At 39.7% G+C, this 26793-nt stretch overlaps 1 protein-coding gene and 1 long non-coding RNA gene across 23 annotated transcripts in view; one reads left to right on the top strand and one right to left on the bottom strand.

Annotated features, from left to right (window-relative positions):
• Nucleotides 1-17315, bottom strand: part of LOC140603648 (uncharacterized) — a 166090-nt gene extending 148775 nt beyond the window's left edge. For 15 of the 17 annotated variants that reach the window (XR_012006595.1, XR_012006594.1, XR_012006587.1 and 12 more), the window contains exon 1: nt 17077-17315. This is a non-coding gene — a long non-coding RNA (uncharacterized lncRNA). The remainder of the gene's footprint in view (nt 1-17076) is intronic. The other 2 variants (XR_012006590.1, XR_012006589.1) reach the window with 2 other exon arrangements.
• The window catches only part of RRM2B (ribonucleotide reductase regulatory TP53 inducible subunit M2B), a 63911-nt gene continuing 54422 nt past the window's right edge, over nt 17305-26793 (top strand). For 3 of the 6 annotated variants that reach the window (XM_072774096.1, XM_072774095.1, XM_072774094.1), the window contains exons 1-2: nt 18048-18280; nt 26150-26305. In XM_072774096.1, the coding sequence (XP_072630197.1) occupies nt 18233-18280; nt 26150-26305 (204 nt within the window). In that variant the 5' untranslated portion in view covers nt 18048-18232. Of the gene's footprint in view, nt 17442-18044; nt 18281-26149; nt 26306-26793 lie in introns of those variants that run through there. The other 3 variants (XM_072774097.1, XM_072774093.1, XR_012006577.1) reach the window with 3 other exon arrangements.

Below are 26793 nucleotides of genomic sequence, written 5' to 3'. Positions count from 1 at the left end.
GTGTGTCTCTATGAATAAATAAAAACCTTAAAAAAAAAGTACACTTATGATGATAAATGAAAAAATAGAAATAAAACAAAAAACAAAAGAAGAAAAAAAAGGAACTACTAGGAACTTTCATGATTCAGAATACACTTCCTTTAGTAAGGCCCTTCTTTCATGGTTAGGAGTAAATGAGCCTATGATTAGATATCTCTCTTTAACTTTAAGATACTGTAGAATCCACTGACAACACAATAGCTACCCAACAAAAATATTTATACTCTCTGGTCAAAGTTGTTCTTGGAGAAAGGATAGTCTTAATATCTTTTAGTTGACCAAAGAAGTGTCTGTGCTGTAGCCAACACCACCTGCTGCACCTGCACTAACATTTCTGGGGAAGTTGGAACTCAGTTACACAGATCACTGAGCAAGGCACTAGGGTGACTCCTTCATTAGGGTCTTTCTTTGATTTGATTTTGACTGGGTTTGGATCATGGGTACCATGTTCCAAAGTGTACTCCAAACACTGGTAACTATCCTCCATATTATAATCAAAATAACTCCCTTGTGCATTGTATTCTCAAAAGCTTTGAATGCATGTTTATAGCTGCTAAACACCAAGAAAACGATCTCCCTAACACTGGGACATCAGAAAAGGGATGAAGAGAATGACCAATTTAAGGGTTATGAATCTAAAGCCCTGACCTGCATCTCACAGGGGTTAAGCAAAAATGCCACAAACTGTGGATGTCACACAAAAGAACCAAGAAAAGCTGTAAGCAATAGTTAAGCGTGGTGCTAATGCCTTAAAATTTGATCACATCTTTCAGTTAAACTGAATCTTATCAAAAGGGGAAAACTATTAAAAAGAAACAAGAGGCCCAAAAAGGCATCACACATTGCATAACCAAAGCTTAATGTCTAACCTATGTGCAGTTTCATTTTTCTCCAGAAATATAATCTTAACTGTCAATTTGGAATTTCCTGGTCATCCACAATGTGGTTATCTGCTACATCCTTTTCCTGTTTATAAAAGCCTTCCATCAGGTACAGGTCCTTGGAGCTCCCCTCTATTTGCTAGAGATAGAATTTGAGTCATTGAATAATGCCAATTAGATTTCCAAATTTACTCAGTGGATTTTTGTTATTTAACAGATAACTATCCTTTTTCTTATTAGTTTGCATTGTTTTATGCATCCAGTGAATCAACTCTGCAGCTGGATCCACCTCTAGATTGCATTGGTAACTTTTACCTTAGTAACTTAGTATAGGCACAGCTACTGCTCCATACCATGTGTGACCACGTGGCCACCCAAGAAACAAAGGTTCTTCATGCCCTACTTTCATCTTTTCTCTTTCTCAACATTCTCAAGACCAGGATCAAGCTAGCACATCCCACTTCTGACACCAATAAAAGGTTCTGATTGCCCAATTCCAGTGTGTGGGTTGGGGGGTGTTCCCCTACATCACCAAAAAATCCACTGACAATAACTGATGTTCTACAATTCAACTCAATTCTGACACTATCTGGAGATAGCATTCATTATATTTCACAGGTAAAGGGCTCAGTCCCCCAATATTGTCCTTCACTTCAGATGTTGATTGCAAGTGCAAGTTTTTACCTCAACTTCTGATTGACCAGCTGTAAATCAGAGGGTTTCTTCAACCCCCTGCTTGAATTCAAATGATTTGCTAGAGTGACTCATTAAACTCAGAGAAATATTTTGCTTACTAGGTCACTGGTTTATTATAAAAAGATATAACTCAGGAAAAGCCAGGTAGAAGATAAGCATAGAACAGAACATGGGGAAAGAGTGCAGAGCGCTCAAGCCCACTCCAAGTATGTGATTCTTCCTGCGTCTCCACAGGTTCACCAACCTGGAAGCTCTCAGAACCCTGTCAAGTTTTTATGGTCAATTCTTTGCATAGGTATGGTTGATTAAATCATTGAATATTGATAATTTATTTAACCTCTCAGCCCTTCTTCTCTTCCAGGGGTTGGGTAGTGGAACTGAAATTTCCAATCCTTTAATCAGATGGTGTCCCTTGGCAACTACTCACCATCCTTAGATGCAGTCCAAGAGTTACCACATTAACATAACAAAAGAAACCTTGATCACTCTCATCACTTAAGGAATTCCAAGGGTTTTAGGAACTCTGTGCCAGAAATGGGACAAAGACCAAATATATGGGTTTTTTTTCCCAAATATATATTTGTTATAAATCACAGTAGCATACTCATAGACCAATACAGCATTCCAATGTGGATCTGGTTGTACTCTTATGACAAAACAGTACTCTTATGAAAAAATAGATTCATCTATTTTTTTTTTTTTTGCTAAAGACTTCTTTTTTTAAGATTTTATTTAGGAGAGAGTGGGGGAGAGAGTGAGAGTGCACATGAGTGGAGGAGGGAGGAGAAGCAGGGAGCCCGCTGAGCAGAGAGCCCAATGTAGGGCTCGATTCCAGGACCCTGGGATGATGACCTGGGCTGAAGGCAGATGCTCAACTAACTGAGCCATCCAGGTACTCTCCTGCCAAATATTTCTAAAAAAAATGTATTTGTCATTCAGTAACTTTCCTGAAGGATAATAATTAAGATTGTGGAGATGTGGGAATTTTCTAAAATCAACCTTGGCACTTACTTTTAAGTCTGTCTTAAAATGAAAGATACTATATACAATGAAAAGCTAACTTTTTAATCTTTTCTCATAAATTGTAACAAAAGTTAATTTAAAAGTGCTTTTAAAGAACTCCTAACTCTGGGAAATAAGGGGTAGTGCAAGGGGAGGTGGGCAGGTGGACGGGGTGACTGGGTGATGGGCACTGAGGGGGGCACTTGATGGGATGACCACTGGATGTTATACTATATGTTGGCACGTCAAACTCCAATAAAAAAATACAAAAAAATAAAAAATAAAAAATAATAATATGCTTTCTTCAAGGGGAGGATGAAATTTGGCTATTTATGAAGATTAATGCACCATTATTCTATTGCAAACTTATAGCATGGTTATGTTTATATATGTTTTGAGTACTAAGAGTTAGGTCTAAGAAAGTAATTTGGTAAACAAAGTGCCTCAAGCTCTCAGCTAACTATATTTAAATATTTTGTTTGTGTAATGAAATCACAGGTATTGTTATGACCTATAGATATGGAAGGCTTATGTGATTATCACTTCTGAGGCATTCCTTTGGTGCCATTAAGTAACAAACACCTAATTTTATGTTATGTTTCCTTATGAATTCTGCCCACATAAAAACATGATAAAACTCTCAATTACCAAGAAATATATTAGGGTGGGAGAGTGAAAATAAAGCAGAAATAACAGCGACTCAAAAAGCAAGCATCCAAGTCCAACTACAATAATGAAAGCAGAGCATTTGATTCTTAGAGTGATCAAGTTGCTGCTTCACGAAAGATTAGAAGTGGCAAATTCAAATCAAGGAAGATATCAAACATTCAAAAACACAGCAGGATGGAATCACTTATTGTAGAAACATTTGGCAGTGTTGGCAAAGGTCTCTGAGAAGACATTTGACCCATGAGTGGTACTTGGGCAATGAAAGGCTCCTCACACCCTCTCCTGTTGCAACGTGGGTTCCACTTGCCTTCCCTACTCCCAAAGGATGCTCCAAGGACATAGCCTTGAGGTAGTGCTGTGATGTTGAGAACACCTGAGGTATATGTGACTGAATCTAGTTAAAGCCTCTATATAAACTTTTAAGATTTGGCGGGCAGGTGTGAGAATCTGCTCTTCTTGCTGCTGCCCAAGACAAGCTTTTTATGTAAGTTCCCTTTGCTGATTAAAACTGTCACCTACCAAACTGGAGTGGTTTTTGTTTTTGTTTTGTTTTGTTTTGTTTTTGGCCTCTCTCTGTCTTCAGTACAGGGGCTGGTTTCAGATTTCACCTAGGAAGCTCCCAAGGTGGTTGCCAACCAACAGGTAATGCCAGGTCTATAAGTCTGAACACTACAAACAAACATCAGTGTGTCTGCTACACAAGGATGACATGCTGGCAGCCCTACTAATTATATAATAGCATCTAAGGCTAACCAATAATTACTTCCAACTCAGAATAATTATTCATTTCACTAAAAACTATTCTATATATGTTGGAAGAAGGCACAGAAGCATACACTTTATTTAAAAAGGTATATCCAAAGTTGGTAAGGTTCAGGATATTTTTAAAAATTCTATAAGCTGAAATACAGGGCCTCAAACAAAGCACTCACATGTATTGAATGAAAGAAACAATTTATTCCTTAAAGGTGTCTAATAGAAAAGGAACTACTATATTATTTACAATAAACTAAGTAGTAAAGTACAATAGAGAAAAAGTCATGGTCCCTGGTTGGCTTGGATAACTAATGTAAGTTTTCCTGATTATATGAACTTTTTGGAAGTACCTTATGATCACAAAACACATTCATTCTCTTAATTTTTAAATAAAATTTTAACAGAACTATTAAATACAGGCAGAAAAAACTGGCCAACATTATTTTTTAGGTAGAGCAGCTGAAAATTGAAATGATTTGAGGAAGTGAAAGAGGAGAACCAAGATTTTCATGCTTTTGTCTTTCTGCACTTTTCCCCTACCACATGCATTAGACCTCTGGAAGCCCATAAGAGTCACAAAGCCCAGTTTCTCACCCATAACTATTACCTAAAGTTTCAAAGGCACAATTCCCCCCATCCAAGCACTACCTGAAATTAGTTCACTGGCTTATTGTTTAACTTTTTCAGTGACTCTATCCTTGTTTACTTATTTTAAGCCAAGTACTTAGAATGATACCTGGCCCAAATAATTTATGAATAAATTACCTAGTTCCCAAATTAGAAACACAGAGTCATCCTTAATTTCTTCTTTACCCCCACTTTCAAATTAACCATCAAATTCTATAGTTATTAAATCCTTATTTCTTGAATTTGCCTACTTCTCTCCAGGTCTACAATCCTTATCTAATTTGCCTACAATACCAGCCTACATTACTTCAACTGGTTTCTCTGTTGTTTTGCTCCCCTTCAATATGCAGAGATACAGCAATCTTTCTAAAATGCATATTAATCATGTCATTCACCAGTTTAAAATATATTGACTACACATGGCCCTTAAAGTCCAGACTCCTTAATATAACATAAAGGTCTCTTCATGATTAGAATCCTGTTTTACAGCCTTATCTTTACTTGATCCCTTATTATACTGAAAGACTTGCAGTCCTCTGATAGGTTACGTCCTCTCTCACCTTGGGGCCTGTCCACATACTGCTTGATGTTACTGCCTTTTCTTCATAGATCTTCATCTTGGAATGGTTAATTCTTATTCATACTGCAGAATGTGATTTAGCCACCTCCCTCAGCAGCTCTCCCTGACCTGCCTTCCACCTGCCCTCTCTGCAAAGCTGGTTTAGATGCTTCCAGAACAGTGTATTTGCTTGATGTCCCCCTCTAGCCTTTAAGTTCTTTAAGAATTGTGGCTCATTTACCTTTGCCTCTCCAGTGCCCAGGATGTTTATACTTATTAAATGAATTAATAAATTTTAGTGACCAACTTCACTCCAATTTAGGAACATAATGTTGTAATCTCACTGTTCATTTTTATCACCAGGAGCTATGTACCTCTGAAATGTTAAGTTTTATTTTACCATCCTCTGACCAAAAACTATCCTTCCAGTGCTTTCACACTTGTAAGTAAAAGAAAGTGACCCTGCTTCTTTTATTCTGCATTCAGCCTAAACATGTCAACAACCTACTCTGAAGTAGTTAAAGGGGGTAAAATTTTTTATACTGTACTTAAAGCAAAACCACCCCCCCAAAAAAAAACTGCTTCCCAATTTTTTTTGAGACAAACGCTTTATTTATGGTGAATATAAAGTATGGCTAAGTATGGCTTTGATGTTGGCAGAGCTAGATCATATCTATGGGCTGAGCCTGTCACTTCTGGGCCATATTACTAGATACCTCCAGTTGGACTGGTCACAGGCATCATGATCTAAACATGTCCAAAATGGGTAAGAAATTTTTCCTGTTAACCCTGCATGGATGAAAGGCTTGCTAACTGCCTAGTCTCTTGACCAGAAATTTGTAGTTACCCTAGAATCATCCCTCATCTACTCCATATGACTGCTGATCAAATCATCTTGAGTTTATCTACTTAATTCACATGTACATCTCCTTGCTGTATTTCCACTGCCACAGTCTTATTCCAAACTTGTATTATCCTGCACCTGGCCTATTCCAATTAGCTCCAAGTTGATACCCCCACCTTTAAATTTGCCTTTTCTCCCCACACTGAAGGATTTCTGCATGATAATTTAGCATAAAACCATCTACTCTAGAGATTTTATTTTTTTACTTTTTATTTTTTTAAAGCATTTTATTTATTTATTCATAGAGACACAGAGAGAGAGAGATGCAGAGACACAGGCAGAGGGAGAAGCAGGCTCCATGCAGGGAGCCCGATGTGGGACTCGATCCCGGGTCTCCGGAATCACACCCTGGCCTGAAGGTGGCGCCAAACCCGCTGAGCTACCAGGGCTGCCCCTAATCTAGAGATTTTAAAGCTAGGGTTCAGATCTGCCAATTTTGTGCAAGGGTTTTATTTTGATTTTTAATAAATATCATAGATTATCTGGATGACCATTTATAATGGTATTGATGTCAAGCAATATTCGTTTTATTTTTTATTTTTATTTATTTATTTTTTTTTATGATAGTCACAGAGAGAGAGAGAGAGAGGCAGAGACACAGGCAGAGGGAGAAGCAGGCTCCATGCACCGGGAGCCTGATGTGGGATTCGATCCCGGGTCTCCAGGATCGCGCCCTGGTCCAAAGGCAGGCGCTAAACCGCTGCGCCACCCAGGGATCCCGCAATATTCGTTTTAATGATTAAAGTTAAGTAGGCAAATTTAATATACGAAGGATGCATTTGAGGGCCACTTGGTAGTGCAGTTGGTTGGGCATTAGACTCTTGCTTTCTGCTCAGTTGTGGTCTTGGGGTTGTGGGATTGAGCCCTGCATCAGATTCTCTCAGCGTGGAGTTGGCTTGAGACTCTCTCTGCCCCTCCTCTCTATTCTCTCTCTCAAAAACAGATTTTTTTTTTAAGATTTTATTTATTCATGAGAGGCAGAGAGAGAGAGAGAGGCAGAGACACAGGCAGAGGGAGAAGCAGGCTCCATGCAGGGAGCCCGATGAGGGACTCGATCCTGGGACTCCAGGATCATACCCTGGGCCAAAGGCAGGTGCTAAACTGCTGAGGCACCCAGGGATCCCCCAAATAATTCTTTAAAAAAATAAATAAATGATGCATTTTTTCCTAATGAAAGGCAAGTGATCTATAGAGATACTGTTGTGGGAAAATGGAGTCCTCTAACCTATGACTGGAACGTAAATGATCATACTTCATTAGTAGTTACTATAAAATACACATTGATGCCATACAGTTTCTGGAAAACATTCATTGCTTAATGTCATAAATTTGAATTTTACCATTCCTATAGTTTTGTTTGCACTTATTACTTTTTAGGTGTATAAAGTTCTAAGAATAGGTAGTTTATAACTGGTCTTATGTTTCTAAATACTTAAGTACCAACATATAATTTAATACTGAATGGCTGTAAGAACTTTTTTCTTTAAAATAGTTTCAGACAAAAAAAAAAAAAAAAGGTTTCAGAATCAAGTATCAAGTGTGAGAAATGAGGATCTACCCACTGAATGATATACAGTAAGGGTACCTTGAAATTACACATATTCTGTACCATAGGCTAAATTGCCTTTTTTGTCATTACCACAGAAATCTTTGTGAGTAGAATAGAGGCTGTTCCAGTTACTATGGTTGCAAAACAAATTATGCCCAAATTTAGCAGTATAAAACAACTCTTTATTATGCTCATAAATTCTGTAGTGTAGGAATTTAGACACAACGCAGTCATGACATCTTGTCTCTGCTCCAAGACGTCTGGGGTTTCAAGTAGAAGACTTGATGACTAAGGGCTAGAATCCTCTGACCGTTTGTGCATTCACACATCTCGAAGTTGATGCTACTTCTTGGTTGGTTGCCTCAGTTTCTTCCCACATAGACATCTCCATGTCATCTCTCTTTGTGGGCTAGTTTTTGGCTTCCTTAGAATGGTACTTAAGTTCCAAAGGCAAGAAAGAGAAAGAACCAGGAAAACACTGTCTATATTGTATACTTTATGAGCTAGAGCTGAGGTCATGTATTTGTTGAAAGTCACTCACTCCAATAGAACAGAATGAAAAGCCCACAAATAAACTTATGAGTATACAGTTAACTAATATTTAAGAAGGGACTCAAGAATACTGAATGGAAAAAAAAATTGCCTCTGGAATAAACACTCCTGGGAAGATTGGATATTCACATGTAAAAAAGTGAAACTAGACTTCTATATTACATCACTCACAAAAATTACCTCAAAATAGATTAAAAACTTAAATATAAAACCTGAAGTCATAAAACTCCTAGAAGAAAATATAGGAAAAGAGTTCTTGGACATGGGTCTTGGCAATGATTTTTTTGATAGGACACCTAAAGCACAAGCAACAAAATAAAAAAAAAAAAAAACAAGTGGGACTACATCAAACAAAAAAGCTTCTGCATAGCAAAAGGAATGATTAACAAAATGAAAATACAACCTACAGAATGGGGGAAAATAATTACAAATAAAAAATCTGATAAAAGGTTAATATCCCAAATATATAAAGAACTCACACAACTAAGAAAGCAAATAATTCAATTTAAAAATGGTCAAAGGACCGGAATAGACCTTTTCCCAAAGAAGATATAGGAATGGCCAATAGGTACATGAAAAGATGCTCAACATCACTAATCATCAGGGAAATGCAAATCAAAACCACGAGATATTATGTCACACCAGTTAAAACAGCTAGCATCAAAAAGACAAGAGATAAACACTAGAATGACATGGAAAAAAGGGAGGTGCAACTGTAAATTGGTACAGTCATGATGGAAAACAAAATAGAGGTTCTTCAAAAAATTAAAAATAGAACTACTGTATGATCCAGCAATGCCACTTCTGGGAATATATGTGAAGGAAATGAAAACACTATGTTGAAGAGATACCTCCATCTCCATGTTCATAGAAGCATTATTTACAACAGCCAGGGAAGGTATGGAAACTTAAGTGTCTGTTACTAGATGAATGGATAAAGAAAGTGTGATATATATATTATATACATATATAATGAAATATTACTCAGCCATTAAAAGGAGGAAATCTTGACATTTGCGACATGAATGGACCTTCAGGCCATTTACCCATTTACCATCATACTATAGGTGAAACAAGTCAGAGAAAGACAAATACTGTATGATCTCATTTACATGTAAATTTTTTTTTTTTTACATGTAAAGTCCTAAACGAAACAAACTCATGGAAAAAGAGATCAGATTTCTGGTTACCAGAGGTGAAGGGTAGGAGGAGGAATTGGATAAAGGTGGTCAAAAGGTACAAAATTTCAACTATAAGATAAATAAATACTAGAGGCATAACATACAACATGATGACTGTAGTTAATACTGCTATATGATATATATAAAAGACTATAAATCCTAAGAGTTCTCATCGGAAGGAGAAATACTTATTCTTTTTTGTATCAATAGGAAATGATGATGTTAACTAAACTTGAAATAACAATTTCACAACTTATATAAGCCAAATCATTATGGTATGCACCTTAAACTCACACAATGCTATATGTCTATTATATCTTAATAAAGCCGAGGTGGGGGATAAAGTCACTAAGAACAGCTTATATTCAAAGGGAAGTATCTTAGTCTGTTATGGTTGCTATAACAAAATACCACAGATTAGTTGGTTTATATAAAAAAACAAACATTTCTCACTGTTCTACAGGCTAGAAATCAGAGTAGGGTGCCAGTTTGATGGAGTTAGTGCCTTCTTCTGAAGAGTCATAGACTTCTCACCGTACCCTCACATGACTGAAAGGGCTAGGGAGCTCTCTCTGGAGCCTCTTTCATAAGAGCACTAATACACTAAATTCTCCATTCAAAAGACATAGAATGGCTGAATGGATTTAAAAAACAAACAAGACTCATTTATAGACAGCTTACAAGTCAGATGTAAAAACATACCAGACTAAAAGTGAAAAGATGGAAAAAGATATTCCAAGCAAATGGAAACCAAAAGAAAGCTGGAGTAGATATACCTTTAATAGACAAAACAGACTTTCTTAAAGACTAATAAGAGACAAAGAAGAGCATGACATAATGCAAACAGGGATTAATCCAACAAGATATAACATTTATAAATATTTATGTACCCAAAATAGCACCTAAATATATAAAGCAAATATTAACATATCTAAAGGAAGACACAATAATACAATAATAGCAGGGGACTTTAATACCCTGTTTATATCAATGGATATAAATCATCTATACAGAAAATTCAAGAAGGAAACATTGGCTTTAAATGACGTTAGACCAAGTGGACTTAATAGATATATACAGAACACCCAAAAGCAACAGGATACATGTTCTTTTCAAGTGCAGATGGAACATTCTTCAGGACAAATCATATGTTAGGCCACAAAACACATCTTAAATTTAAAAAGACTAAAATCATATCAAGCATCTTTTCTGATGACAGTGGTATAAAACCAGAAATCAATTCCAAGTAAAAAATGGAAACATTCATAAATATGTGGAGGTTAAACAACATGCCACTGAATAATCAATGAATCAAAGAAGAAATCAAAAGAAATTTAAAAATACCTTGATTACACAGTGAGGGAAACCATCAACAAAATGAAAAAGCAACCTACTGCTACAAATGATATATCCAATAAAGGGCTAATTCAAAATATACTGTGGCATCCAACACCAAAAAAAAACAAACAACATGATTTAAAAATAGGCAGAGGACGTGAATAGACATTTTCCCAAAGAAGATATACAGAGGGTCAACATGAAAAGATCCTCAACATCATTAATCATCAGGGAGATGCAAATCAAAACCACAATGAGCTTGTATCTCAGACCTGTCTGAATGGTAAGTCAGTGTCAAGACAATAACAAGTGTTAGTCAGGATGTGGATAAAAGGGAAAAAGGGAACCCTTGTGTAGTGTTGGTGGAATGTAACCATTATGTAAAACAATGTGGAGATTCCTCATTTTATTAAAAATAAAATTATTTTATTAAAAATAAAAATACCACACAATACCACTTCCAGGTATTTACCTTAAGAAAATGAAAACACTAATTTGAAAAGATATATGCACCCCTATGTTCACTGCAGCATTATTTACAATAGCCAAGATATGGAAGCGACCCAAGTGTCCATAAATAGATGAATGGACAAAGGTGTGGTGCATACACACACACACACACACACACACACACACACTGGAATATTACGTGGCCATAAAAAAAGAATGAAATCTGGCATGTGTAACATGATGGACCTAGAGGGTATTATGCTAAGTGAAATAAGTCAGACTAAGACAAATGCCATATGATTTCACATATATGTGGAATCCAAAAAAACAAAACAGAAACAGACACACATACAGAGAATAAACTGGTGGTTGCTAGAGGCGGAGGGATGAGCGAAACAGGCAAAGGGGATTAAGAAGTACAAACTTCCAGTTCTAACTTAAGTTATAACCTAAGTCATGAGGGTATAAAATACACCATTGGGAATATAGTCAATAATAATGTAATAACTTTGTATGGTGACAGATGGTAACTATATTTATTGTTATTTTCATACTGTATATAAATGTTAAATTACTATGTTGTACACCTGAAACTAATATTGTCTATCAACTATGTTTCGATTAAAAATAAATTTTAAAAATATCTTGAGACAAATGAAAATACAACATGAAAATTTATGGGTGTAGCAAAAGCACTTTTTTTAAAAAAAAGTATTTATTTATTTATTTGAGAGAGAGAGAGAGAGAGAGAACACCAATATGCAAGTGGGGGGAGGGAGAGGGACAAGCAGACGCTATGAGTGCAGAGCCTGACATGGGGCTCAATCTCATAACCCTGAGATCATGACCTGAGCCAAAATCAAGAATAGGGGCACCTGAGTAGCTCAGTAGTTGAGCGTCTGCCTTCAGCTCAGGGCATGATCCTGGCATCCTGGGATCCAGTCCCCCAGTAGGCTCCCTGCAGGGAGCCTGATTCTCTCTCTACCTACATCTCTGCCCCTCTGTCTGTCTCTCATAAATAAATAAAATCTTAAAAAAAAAATCAAGAGTAGGACACTTAACATACTGAGCCACCCAGGAGCCCTAGCAAAAGCATTTAGAAGAGGTAAGTTCATAGTGATAAGTGCCTACATTGAGAAATAAGAAAAATTACAGCAGAAAAAAATGAAAGAGACTTAAAAGACAATAGAGAAGATCAATAAAACTAAGAACTGGTTCTTTGAAAAGTTAAACAAAATTGGCAAATCTTTAGCTAGACTTACCAAACAAAAAAGAGGACTCAAATAAAACCAGAAATTAATGAGGAAATGTTAGAACTGGTATCACAGAAACACAAAGGATAAGAGACTACTATGAACAATTATATGCCAACAAATTTGACAATCTAGAAGAAATGGATAGATTCCTAGAAACATACATCCTACCAAGCCTGAACCATGAAAAAATATAAAATCTAAACAGACCAATCACTAGCAAGGAGGCTGGTTCAGTAATCAAAAACCTCCCAACAAACAAAAGTCCCAGACCACACAGTTTCACTGAGGAATTCCATCAACAATCAAGGAAAAGTAACACTAATCCTTCTCAAACTCTACCAAAAACAGAGGGGAGAGGTCTTCCAAACTCATTTCTGAGACTAACACTACCCTACCTTGACATTAAAACCAGACAGGGATACAAGAAAATTATAGTCTGATATCCGTGCTGAACATAAATGGAAAAATCCTCAACAAAAATATTAGCAAGCCAAATTCGACAATACATTAAAAAGAGCATACACCAAGATCAAGTGGGATCTATTCCAGGGATGCAAGTATGGTTCAAGACATCTGCAAATCAATGTGATACAACAAATTAACAAAATGAAATACAAAAAAAATCACGATCATCTCAGATGATGCAGGTGGAGAAAAAGCTTTTGACCAAACAAACTCAACATCCAGGTTCCTGGATGACTCAGTCAGTTAAGTGTCTGCCTTCAGTTTAGGTCATGATCCCATAGACCTGGGACCGAGACCAACATCTGGCTCCCTGCTTGGTGTGGAGTCTGCTTCTCCGTCTCCCTCTGCCTGCTTCTCCCCCTGCTTGTGCTCTCTCTGTGTCAAACAAATAAATAAAATCTTTAACCAAAAACCTCAATATCCATGTATTATAAAACTCTCAAAGTAAGTATAGAGGAAACATAACTCAACATAATAAAGGCAATATATGACAAGCCTACAGCTAACATTGCGTTCAACACTGAAGAGTTGAAAGCTTTCCTTTTAAGATCAGGAACAAAACAAGGATGCTCACTCTCGTCACTTTTATTAAATGTAGTATTGGAAGTCCTAGATGGAACAATTAGTCAAGGAAAAAAAAAAGGTATCCAAATTAGAAAGGAAGAAATAACTGTCACCATTTGCAGATGACATATTATATATAGAAAACACTATTTATTTTATTTTATTTATTAAAATAAATTCAGTGAAGTTGCAGGATACAGAATACATAGAAAACTGTTGGTTTCTATACAATAATAATGTACTACAAGAGAAATTAGAAAATAGTCCCATTTACAATCGCATCAAAAAGAGTAAAAACCTAGGAATAAATTCAACCAAGGAGGTGAAAGACCTGCAAACTGAAAACTCTAGGATATTAATGAAAGAAATCGAAAACACAAATAAATGGAAAGATATTTTGCCCTGATGGATTGGAAGAATATTGTTAAAACGTCCATACTATTCAAAGGAGCCTATAGATTCAATGCAATCTGTATCAAAATTCCAATGGCGCATTTCACAGAAATAGAACAAACAATCCTAAAATTTATATAGAACTACAAAAGAACTTGAATAACCAAGGCAATGTTGAGAAAGAACAAAACTGGAGGCATCACACTCCCTGATTTCAAACTAGATCACAAAGCTGTAATAATCAAAACAGTATGGTATTCACTTAAAACAGACACATAGATCAATGGAAAGAATGAAGAGCCAGTAATAAACCCATACATGTATGGCCCATTAATTTACAACAAAAGATCCAAGAATGTATAATGGGGAAAGGACAGTCACTCCAATAAATGGTGTTGGGCTACATGGACAGCCACTTGCAAATGAATGACACTGGCCATGTTACACCATACACAAAAATTAACTCAAAATGGATTAAGATTTGATTAAATTAAAAATTAAGGACCGAAACCATAAGACTCTAGAAGAAAACATAAGCGGTAAGCTCCTTAACATCAGTCTTAGTGATTTTTTTTACTGGATCTGATACCAAAAGCAAAGGTAACAAACCCCAACATAAACAAGCTAAAAAGCTTCTGTACAGCAAAAGAATCCAACAACGAAATGAAAAGGCAACCTACTGGGTAAGAGAAAATACTGCGATCATATCCTTTTTAATGGGTTAGTACCAAAAATATATAAAGAACTCCTATAACTTAATACCCAAAACACACACACACAAAATCTAAGGGCACTAATTCCTTTTTTTTTTTTTTTTTTTTTTTTAAGGGCACTAATTCCATTCGTGAAGGCTCAACTCTCATGACCTAATTGATCACCTTCCAAAGGCCCTAGCTCCCGAAACAATTACCTTGGACATTAGGTTTTCAATGTGTGGATTTTGAGAGATACAAGATGTAGACCACAGAAGAGGAATTAGACTCCACCTCTTTTTATTTATTTATTTTTTAATATTTACTTGAGACTGAACATGAGGGAGCAGGGGGTGGGGATGGGGGATCAGAGGGAGAAGCAGACTCAGGCTGAGCAGGGATCCAGGTGAAGCGCTTGAGCCCAGGACCCTGAGATCATGTCCTAAGCCAAAGGCGCTTGACTACTGAGCCACCCAGGTGCCCCAAGACTCCACATTTTGATGGGAAGGGTATCAAGTTTCTGGAACAGCATGTGAGAACAAAAATATTGTGGATATTCTTGGAAAATATGCCCCAGAGGCTACATGAAGATGCAGAATCCTCCTGCTTCCAGAGATCTTTCAGTTACACATTTTATATCTGCCCTATTAACTTTAAACATCTCAGAGGGAAACTAATTCATACGGCCTACTATGCACCAAGCACTGTTAAAAGCACTGTCATGTGTTTTTGCTATATTAAGATTATTCAATTCTGCTGTAAAAACTGAAAGAAACTAAGTGTGAGAGCCATTGGATTGTAAGACCTATGGAGATTCATAAGATACGTTAAGTATAAATAATAAGTTACTAACCTATGAGGCATGGTAAAGACAAAATAAATGGAACACAATTATGTTGAACATAGATAAAAATAATGGACATTTTTATCCATTAAATAAATGGATATTCATTTATGAATATCACAGAATGCGATATGTCACATTCACAGACAGAAATGGCTGGAAGGAATAAGGAGATCTAAAATATTCATGAGGTAAAGATCGTGTCATTTCCAGACTGACAACTATGTTATCCCTAAATCAGCCACCAATTGGTGACTTCCATTTTGGTCCCACATAGGCTCTTCTCAGGAAACACAGATAAAACACATAACTGCCCAGCAGGTTATTATGGGACATGTTACACCTGTGAGCACCTGCTTGCTCCTGTATCTCCAAAAGAGTAAGCTGGCTTTACCTTCTGTCTGTTGAGATCCCTTGCTAATTCTTAACTGTTTTTTTTTTTTTCTTTATAGGATTTGAGAGAGAGAGAGAGAGAGAATGAGAATGAGTTGGGGGCGGGGAGGGACATGCGGACTGCCCACCGAGTGCAGAGCCCTATGAGGGACTCTAACCCAGGACCCTGAGTTCATGACGTGAGCCAAAGTCAGACACTTAGCTGACTGAACCACCCAGGCACCCCTTAACTCTGGTCTTAATAACTATACCATCAGTCAGGAAATGCGATACAGCAAGGGCAGGATTATATGAACACTGAGTAACACTGAGATTTGGATCGTAGAGTCCTTCCTTTCAGTCCCTCTCCTCCCCATACCCTATCCTAACTGGGTTAACTACTCCAACTTTCTCCTCTTCATTATGTCTTAATTTAACTTAGTAAACTGTGTAATTCAAGCAACTGAATTTGATCTGAACCTTTCTGTTCCGTGATCTCTAGGATGGCCAGATTAGCAGCACAAGTGTACTTGGAAGCTACCATTGTAATTTCCCTCCTCAGTGAGTGCTTTGCAAGTGATATATGATTAAATCCACACAACGATCTTAATAGGAAGGCATTATTATTCTTATCCAACAGGTGAGGAAATGGGAGTCTCGCAGAGGCTAAGTAACTTGTCCAGCGTAGCGCAGCTAATACACAGGGCAACTAGAATTCATGCCCATCATGACACCACTCCAGGGTCCATGTTCTTTTTCACTATGTGCATTCATTTTTGTTTCTTCAATAGCCAATACGAAGCCTGACATACAGTAGATATACTGTTTGATGACTCTAACTGATATAATCCTTACTCTTAGTTTATCTACTATGTGGCCAATAAATTATCCAACCTCTTTAAGATTCGTTTCCTCACATAATTTGGCTCCTACTTAAAGTCAGTAGATGTAAAACATTTTCCTCAGCAGTTGACCCCTAGGAATTGCCTTGACAGGGATAACTGGGGACGCCTGAGTGGCTCAGTGATATAGCATCATCTGCCTTTGGCTCAGGGTGTGATGCCAGTTCCAGTTCGGGATCGAGTCCCGCATCCGGTTCCCCGCAGGGAGCCTGCTTCTCTCCCTCTGCCTCTCTCTGTGTGTCTGTCATGAATAAATAAATAAAATCTTTAAATAAATAAATAAATAAATAAACAAACAAATAAAAACTGTCATCCCCTATTCTAGGACAGATTTTACGAAGAGCTGTGGGGCATTTTCTGAGGTTCATTTTCTATCCTATCTTACCACACTTCACAAGGCCACGCGCAGAACAGGCGCACGCTGTACAAGGCAGGACAAGGTTCTCGCAACATCTCCGCTTCAAGCGACTGAATGTTTCACCTCATTTTTACTCGCTAAAGTAATTTTTTCTCCTTGGTTGGAGTTCTCTTTCCATCAGTCCCCCCCGGGAGGTGGGTGGCAGCCATTCCCACTATTGTGACTACGGGGCGCGGGGGGCGGGGCACTCTGTCGCTTCCACGTTAACGAACCTCAGTGACGTATCCTCAGGCGGCGGGTCCTCACCTGTGAGAGCAGCGGCGCTGCCGGACCCGCCTCGCAGGGGGTCCCGAAGAGGAAACGGCTATTAGCGCCCCCTTCGCCCGAGCTCGGTAGCTACTTCCAAAAGCTTTAGTCTGTGGAAAGAATCTCCCCGAGCTTCCACAATTTTCCCGAATTTAGTCCTTTCCGCCTCTCCTCCTCGACTAGAAGCCCCACCTACTCCGTTCCCACGTTTCCCTCCCTCCGGTCGCTGAAACACTACACAAGGCAGCCTCTTCTCCTCGCTGGGTTTCCGGCAGTGCGGGTCTCTCCTCTCGCCACCACCGCCTCCGCGCGGGAGCGCTCTCCGGCCGTCCTCCAGCGTGTGGGCTCGCCGCCCCGGCAGGCTCAGCACAGGCCGAGCGAGCGCGACATACCGAGCTCCCGAGGACGGCTCCACCGGAGAGGCGGCCGGGCGCGTCGGGCTCCGCCCGCAGCAGGGAGACGGCCGAGGGCCGAGGGCCGAGGGCCGGGAGGCGGGGCCCGCGGGTTCCCGGCGAGTTCCTCTAGGGGCGGGGCCTCCCGGGGGGCGGGGCCTAGGGCCGGGGAAGCGGGGTCCACGCGAGGGTGGTGCGGGGTTGGCGGAGGCCGAGAGATGGCCTCCGGCCGCGGGGCGGGGGGCGGGGGGCGGGGCCGGCCGGAGCAGGCGGTACCCAAAGGCGCGGGGGCGGGGCTGGGCCGGCGCCGGGAGAGCCGCTCAATCCGGGGGCGAGAAAGCGCAGCCGGCGGGAGTAGGAGGGGTCTGTGCCGCCGGAGGCGGGGCGGGCTCGGGGACCCGCGGGCCACCTGGGCTCTGCCGGAGTTGGAGGTGGCCGGAGGCTCTCGGTTGCTCAGCTCCCGGGGCTCTGGCGGAGTCTGCGCGATGGGGGACCCGGAAAGGCCGGAAGCGGCCAGGCCCGAGCCAGATGAGGTAAAGGTTGCTGCGGTTCCCTGCCCCGCCCCATAGGCACGCCTGGCCGTTAGGTCGCAGGTTGCAGCGGGGACCTGCGAGGGGACCTGCGAGGGGACCTGCGAGGGGACCTGCGAGGTGCAGGACCGCAACACGGTCGGCAGCCCCGGGCAGGCCCAGCCGCGAGCCGTCGCCGCAGCCTGGTTCCGTGGTTGTGAGTGCCCGAGAGGCCGCCTCCGGGGAGGGGTGACGAGGGGGCCGGGGTTCTGCGCGCTGGGTCCGCTCCGGGGCCGGCCGAGGGCGACGCTGAGGTTTCAGGCCGGGCGGAGGAGCGGAGGAGCGCCTCGCGCCCGCGTGCCCCTCGCAGTCGGCCCAGCGCCGTGCTCCCGTCTTTGCGCGTCTGGAGCCCTGCCTGGGAGCGCCCAGACGAGGGATGGGGGCAGGTGGACCTGCTGGAGAGATGCATCCCACCTCTGAGATGATTAAAAGGAGTCGGAAGCCTGTGGACACCGACACGGGTGGCTGGAGTGGTGATGATAGTAGAAGGGCGACGGCAAGGCCTCACAACAATGAAAAATCTCCGGTTAGGAGGCCACAGTGGCTCAGACTGGGCCACTTAACGAGCAGCGACTCTTTGGGGTGTCACTTTCTTCATTTATACAGTGGAAGTGATACTTACCTCAGACGATTAAGGCAAAGGCTTTATGCAAAGCGCCACGGAAATTGTGGGTGCATCCAAAAACCCAAGTTAACATGTTTATCTGCGTCTATAATAGAAGTACATAACAACAGTAAATCAGTGTATTCGACTGTTGTACGGTAGTTCAAATAGTTGCTCTGTGATTTTCATGCCCTGTTACTTCGCGAATACATCTAAACCATTTATTTGTGTACAAGAGAAATACTTTTTTGTATTGATCTTGGACCCGTTGGCTGTGTGTGATGTCTTTGTTTTAACAGTTGCAGCTTACAGAGACTCATACTCAACCCTAGATTTATTTAGAAGGTTGTAGAGTCCCAATTTGGGGTTTTATATTATTTGATTTTGATTCTGTAAACATTTAGTAACTAGTTAACAAGTTGTAAATATCCCTCAAACTTTTTCTTCCCTCTTGTTTTCTTCCCCTTTTGAAACAAACTGAGTACCAATTTCGTCACTTGAAAAGGACATTTCAGACTTGTCTTTTTCTGCTAATGGCACCAACACTGTTCAGACTCAACACCTGGAAGTTAACTTTTTTTTTAAGATTTTATTTATTTATTCATGAGAGACACAGAGAGAGAGAGGCAGAGTTGCAGGCTCGCTGTGGGAGCCCAATGCAGGACTCGATCCCAGGACCCCAGGATCCCAGGATCATGACCAGAGCCAAAGGCAGACATTCAACCACTGAGCCACCCAGGTGCCCCATGGAAGTTAACTTTTACTTATTATCCCTTTCTCAATGTCATAGGCCCACAAAGAGGCAGATTTTAACTCTAGAATGAATTCTAGTGAGCATCTGGTCCAAAAGTTTTTAACTTGAGTCACAAGAATGCCTCAAGCACTTTGTTTCTCTAGATAGATGGTTCTAGATGGTTCAGCATACGCCATCTGCATTAGAGTCAACCTGGAGTTGTAAAAAATGTAGATTACTGGGCCTACATTCCAGACAAGGTAAATCAAGATCTCGTGGGAGGGTCTGGGACAGCAATTTTAACAAGGACGTCAGGTGATACTGATTCACACTTTTTAAGAAGCACTTCTTTGAAGGGTTCGTAGATGAGCTTGGAGGAGGTTTATGAATTTCCTGAGAAAGGGGTCCTTAGCTTTCATCAATTTCTCAAAGTTAACCATCATTAATCTAATTGATTAGATAGTCCCTATTTTCAAGATAAGAAAGTTTAGGCCAGAAAAGATAAATTGACATGCCCAGGACCACATGATTCAATAGCAGAGCTGGGCTTAAGACTGATTTCTTGCTGGTAGGCCAATATTCTGTTGGGAATAGAAAATGACAATGAAAGTGACACCTGGGCAAATACAAATAGTGTATGACTGTAACAATATCCAGTAGTCTTCTTACCTGAGAAGAGAGGCCAAGGTAAACAAATGAAAATGGTGGAATTGAGGCTGGATTGAGAAGGAGGGCTGTAGCATGCCGGCCTACTCCAGGGGATGGTGAGTACTAGCTGGGGAATCTGTTCTGGCATATCCTCTTGGGATGAAGTGACCAGAAACTAAGGCAGACAGGAACTAGAGGCACCATTCTGGAAGACACAGTGGAATGTTGCCAAGAAATGCTTCTGTGTTCTGAACTTTATTTCAGGGTCTTATACTTCATAACTGTGAAGCTACAATGACTTGTTTACCTCCAGTCTTACCCACTGTTTAACTCTTTTTACCATTGCTAAATTAATCCTTCACTAAACCAGTGCCTCTATGTCACTCCTCTCAAGTAAAAACTCTTGAGACTGTCTCAATTCCCACCAAAAGCATCCCATTCCATAGGCTGGCAAAGCCCTGTTGAAGCAGCTTTTTTCATGCTAACCACCACATCTTTAAGATTTTTATTTTATTTTATTTTTTAAGATTTTATTTATTTATTCACTAGAGGCACAGAGCGCGCGCCAGAGAGGCAGAGAAACAGGCAGAGGGAGAAGCAGGCTCCATGCAGGGAGCCCAACGTGGGACTCAATCCCGGGTCTCCAGGATGGCAACCTGAGCTGAAAGCAGCGCTAAACCGCTGAGCCACCCGGGTTGCCCTAACCACCACATCTTAATTCAGGCTGCCATGACATCTTTCCAAAGAAGACATATAGATGCCCAACAGACACATGAAAAGATACTCAACATTATTCATCATCAGGGAAATACAAATCAAAACTACAATGAGATACCACCTCACACCTGTCAGAATGGTTAAAATTAACAACACAGGAAACAACATGTTTGTCAAGGATGCAGAGAAAGGGGAACCCTCTTATACTGTTGGTGAGATGCAAAATGATACAGCCACTCTGGGAAACAGATGGAGGTTCCTCAAAAAATTAAAAATAGAACTACCCAATGACCCAGCAATTGCGCTACTAGGTATTTACCCAGAGGCTACAAAAAATACTGATTTGAAGGGACATACGCACCCTGATGTTTATAGGAGCATTATCAATCAGCCAATTTATGAAATTTGTTCAAATATTTGTCAACTGATGAATGGATAAAGGAGATGTGGCGATACATATAATGGAATTTTACTCAGCCATCAGAAAGAATGAAATCTTGCCATTTGCAATGATGTGAATGGAGCTAGAGAGCATCATGCTCAGCAAAATAAGTCAGAGAATGACAAATACCATAGAATTTCACTCATGTGGAATTTAAGAAATAAAACAGGTGAATGTAGGAAAGGGGGAAAATGGAGAGGAGGCAAACAAACCATATGAGAGACTCTTAACTATAGAGAACAAACAGGGTTGATTGAGGGGAGGTGGTCAGAGGGTGGGCTAAATCAATAATGAGTACCAAGGAGGACACTTGTGATGAGCACTGGATGCTGTAAGTAATGAATCATTAAATTATACTCCTGAAACCAATATTGTACTTTATGTTAACTAACCAGAATTTAAATAACTTGAAAAAAACTAAATAAAAAAAAATCAGGCTACCATTTGCACCCCTGAGATCAATACCATGTTTGCTACCAAAATCTATGTTTTTTTTTTTTTTTTCCTTTTCCAGCTCATCCTGGATAGATAGCCAATGAATCCTCCTGATGCCACCCCTATACATGATAATTCATATTCAGAAACTCTCTATTACTATCCAGAAGAATGCTTTTCAAACAGCCCTACAGTGAATACCAGTACCTGGGGGTTAGGGGCACGTAGTTAGAGTTGGAGTATGAGCCTCTCAATCCCCCAGATGTTTGAAAATATTTGGCCCGCAGAATTAATTCCTAACTAACCTCTTACCCTGATTGATATCCAGAGTGTGGATTCTTCACAGAATTCTTCTCTATTTTGTCTGTTGACAGAAATGGCTTTAGCCAAATCAAATCACTTCTGCCTTTGCTTTTGATTGTCCTATATCCACCTCGGTCACTTTTAATCCCAGCTGGTTCCTCTTCTTCCACCTGCCCTTTCAAATGTCAGCATTTTCTCGGCTGCATCCTCAGCTGTGCTGTTTCTCTATATTTTCTCCCTGGATAACCCCTTTGGTGACTAATAGTGGGATGGATGGCCACCATTCATCTGCTGTAGTGTTATATTTTTAGCTGCCTACTGGATATCTTCAAACTGATCGAATTATGTTTTTTATTGACCAAGTTGAACTTTTAAAGACTGTTGTGTTTGTAACTATTGTTGTTGTAGCTGGGGTTGGTGGGGGAGTTCATTCAAATCAAGCTTTTATTAAACATCTAATATGAGATGCAAGAGTTTTTGTCTGATTTATTCAGTTATTCTCCAGATGCTGAGTACTTTGTGTCTTTACTTCTTGCTGTGATCATCCAGTTGTTGGACATCTCAAGGACACCTTCAACTCTTCTTTATTCCATTCTCCAAAATCCAAATTTTTTAGCAAGAATGATTAATTCTACTTCTGAATCTGAATCTCTCTCTCTCTCTCTCTCTTTTTTTCTGAATATCTCTTAAAGCAGCTTTCTTTTGTGTTTCTACATCTGGTACCCTGGTACAGGCAAGATTTGGGTAGGATAATGATCTTTTCATTGTTCTCTCCCCCTGTAATTTCTAATCTGACCACATTTCTAGATAAGTGATTTTTTAAATTTTTTTTTTTTTTTTTAATTATTTGTGATAGTCACAGAGAGAGAGAGAGAATGAGGCAGAGACACAGGCAGAGGGAGAAGCAGGCTCCATGCACCGGGAGCCCGATGTGGGATTCGATCCCAGGTCTCCAGGATCGCGCCCTGGGCCAAAGGCAGGCGCCAAACCGCTGCGCCACCCAGGGATCCCTAGATAAGTGATTTTTAAAAAAAATTTATTTACTTATTTGACAGAGAGAGTGGTGGGGAGGGAGAGAGACTGAAGGAGAAAACCTTTAAGCAGACTCCCCGCTGAGCAACAACAGAGCTTGAGGCGAGGCTTGATCCCATGACCCTGAGATCATGACTCAAGCTGAAACCAAGAGTCAGATGCTTAACTGACTGAGCCACCTAGATGCCCCTTAGTTCACTTCTGAAAAACACATACAAATGGTTACAGGGTTTATTGTTGTTTTGTTTTCTTTTTAACTACCTTTCTCTAAATCTTATGCAGTCTTCAATTAAGCAGAGATGGCTAGAAAAACTTTTATCTGAGGTCATCCAGAAAAAAAGAAAGAAAGAAAAAAAAAAAAGAAAGATGGCAGCCTGGAAACACAAGGATTGGTGGCTTTCTGTGTATTTTGGAATATATCTGTTATTTTTTTTACCACTATTTTAACAGCTTAACACATTTCATAGTGAGATCTTAATCTAGCATTTGTGACATTAGAGGGACTGCAGAGTTCTTCAGAACACATTTGGATAGTCTCTGATTGCTTTCTGGTTTCTTCTTCCATTGTCCCCCACATATGGTAAAGTCCAAACTTAGAAAGTTACTTCCAATTCTTTAAAACTATCATATGACATCATGTCTTTTTTTCCACGTTGTTTTCTCTTCTAAAATATGAGTTGTTAGCTCAGGTCCATAGAGGATATTCTAGAGATCCTAGAGCTTTGGGATGTGTGGTCCTCCTGATATTGATTAAAATGTGTGTGGATTTTTAAAGACATCATGAAAATAAGCAATATATCATCTTTAGCTCAATTCAGACTCTTGCATAATGCTCTGCTAATCCAACTTCTTCTTAACAACGTACATATTATCAGAACGGAACAGGAGGAATGTTACATAGAAAAATGACTTTCATTCTAACTGAAAGATGCTAGTCTTCAGCAGTTTTCATAGATAGTGACATTGATAAGTTATTTAATCAGCATTTAAAAACTCCCTTCAGGGCCAGGGTGCTTGGTACCAAAGAGTTACTGCGTATGATGGTTCACATAGCAAATACAGTGAAGGTAAGGAGTTCCAGCTCTGAATGTACCCCAGGGACAAAATATATAAAGGCAACACAAACAAAAAACTTGACAGCTTCTATTTTAAAAATTTGCTCAAATATTTGGGGAAATGAATGTCAACTACATGCCAGGTCATATGTCAGGTTCTAGGGGTTCCACAAAAGTAAAGTTAGCTTTTACTCTCAAGAAGCATAGTTTGGAGGGGACTCTAAATGGATAACAAGGAATTAAATTGCAGTGAGTTGTGTACTATGTAAGGTATGCAGTGAGTTATGTGTTTAATCCAGGCCTTTAGGGTGATGGGAACAAGGGAGATATGGGAGTACTTAGCAAAGGCTTGATTTGATTGATGGTTATCTCACTGATGTATTGTGGTCATATGTTAAATTCAAAAGGTATCCAGTAGCCCAAGCACAGGATAAAGAGAAATTAGCCGCCCATTCACTTACTTAGCTAACGTTTATTGATGTTATGTTTGGGAATGCCATAATAAATAAAAAGTAGTTGCTACTCTCCAGGGCTCAAGTTCTTTATCTGGGGAGGCCTACACCTTCAAATAAGTAGTTACAAAATAAGACAGTCTCTCTACTATGATGACAGTAGGTGTGCAGTGTGCAAGCCCTACCTGGATCTGTATAGCCTCAGGCTTTGATTTTGATTTTGAGTCTTTTTCTCATCTTGCCTTGCCTTAGCACACTTGCTTTGGAGAGGTGTGGTTGGTGGAAGCAATGATAAGGATGAAGAAATGTGATTGGCCTGACACTGGAGAGAGACACCATCAGTTTGAGTTAGGCGTCCAGATTTTAAATATATGCCAATTTTTAGCCTAATTGTATATACTTTGTGTATACATTTATTTATACATTTTTAGCCTAATTGTATATACTTTGTGTATATTCATTCTTATGCAAGGTATAACTCTTCTGATAGTTCTGATATATGTATATGTATACATACATATCTGGCCCTGTCCCCTTTTGGAATGCTATCATTTCCAAGTCATGTATATATAAGTATGTGCTTCTCACTGGATTCTACAAAGCTTTGAGCCAGTCCACAGTGAGACCATCTGTAGTAATGCTAACAAGTAAATAGTAATAGCAGATTGGTATATGGGAAAGTTCAGATGAACAAAGGTTGCTAAATTGTTGGTAAGGAGTTTTCAGGTAAGTTTTACAATAGTTCAGATTAGAAAGAATTAAAATAGGAAAGTAGGGGTGCCTGGGTGGCTCAGTCAGTTAAGCATCTGCAAGGCAGATGGGCTTAAGTCATGATCCCAGGGGTCCTGGAGTCAGGCACCCTGCTCAATGGGAAGTCTGCATCTCCCTCTCCCTCTCATCCTTCCCCCTGCTGGTGCTATCTTAAATTAATAAATTTAAAAATCTCTTAAAAATAAATAAAGAAGTTTATAATAGTAGCCTATTCATACCAGCATCTGATCTCTGAAAAAAGGCACTGAAGGGACATTTTATACACAAACTTAGAAATTTGCCCACCATAACATTTATGGATTTAGTTTTGTGCTTATCTTAAAATAGCAATAATGACAATTTTGCTGCATGCTTATTATGCACCAGGCTCCATTTAAAGCACTTTTAATCATCAAGTTTAACCTACAGAGTAAGGGTCATTTTACTGATAAGGGTAAACCAAAGCTCAGAGAAGCAACTTTCTGTGGTTACACGACTAACCAAACACTATTAACCAGGTTCCAGATAATAGTAAAGGATTCAACCCAGGCAGATGGGCTCCTCAACCTGTGCTGTCTCTCAAATTACCCCCAGTATGTGTTTAGATATGAATAACGAGGGCATGTCTACACAAAATGGATGTTTGTACTTTATTTTCAAAGAGGTTATCTTCAGATACCAATGAAAATGAAGTGAAATCAGATGAAGAGCCACTCCTACGAAAGAGTTCTCGCCGATTTGTCATCTTTCCAATTCAATACCCTGATATTTGGAAAATGTATAAACAGGCACAGGCATCTTTCTGGACTGCAGAAGAGGTAAGTGGCATCACCTTTGCCAGCAGGCACACCCCATAGTAGTGTTCATATCTTCTGTCATGTGACATTGAAAAATGTTAACTTATATTGTAAGATACATATAACTGAATAAAATCAGTTATATACAATAGTATCTGAAATTACTGAAATTAAATACAGTGTTCTCCAATGTTTTATGTGTAGACTGCTGTCTATAAACACGTTTCCTGCTGCAAAAATGGCTTCTCAGTCTGCCAGGTTTTTACTTCCAATGTATTTTAGAACATTTTCTATTTTTAAATAGCCTTTTGATTTCCTATGACCAAATAAGATTAGTTTTTACTTATGGCCAGCAGAATAAATAAAATTGTGCTATGGCCAAAAAATGAGAGTGAAAGCCCTAGGGACCCTGCTTTTCAATGACTTACCTGATTATGCAGAAAGAGCTGTGGCAGAGAATTTGCCTGCTCAGGCAGTGCACTCTCTTCTAAGCTGCCAGCCAGAGCTCC

This window comes from Canis lupus, chromosome 14 (genome assembly GCF_048164855.1).
Source record: "Canis lupus baileyi chromosome 14, mCanLup2.hap1, whole genome shotgun sequence".
Lineage (NCBI taxonomy): Eukaryota > Metazoa > Chordata > Mammalia > Carnivora > Canidae > Canis > Canis lupus.
The sequence above is the reverse complement of the archived record's forward strand: the minus strand, read 5'-3'. Positions and strand labels throughout refer to the sequence as shown.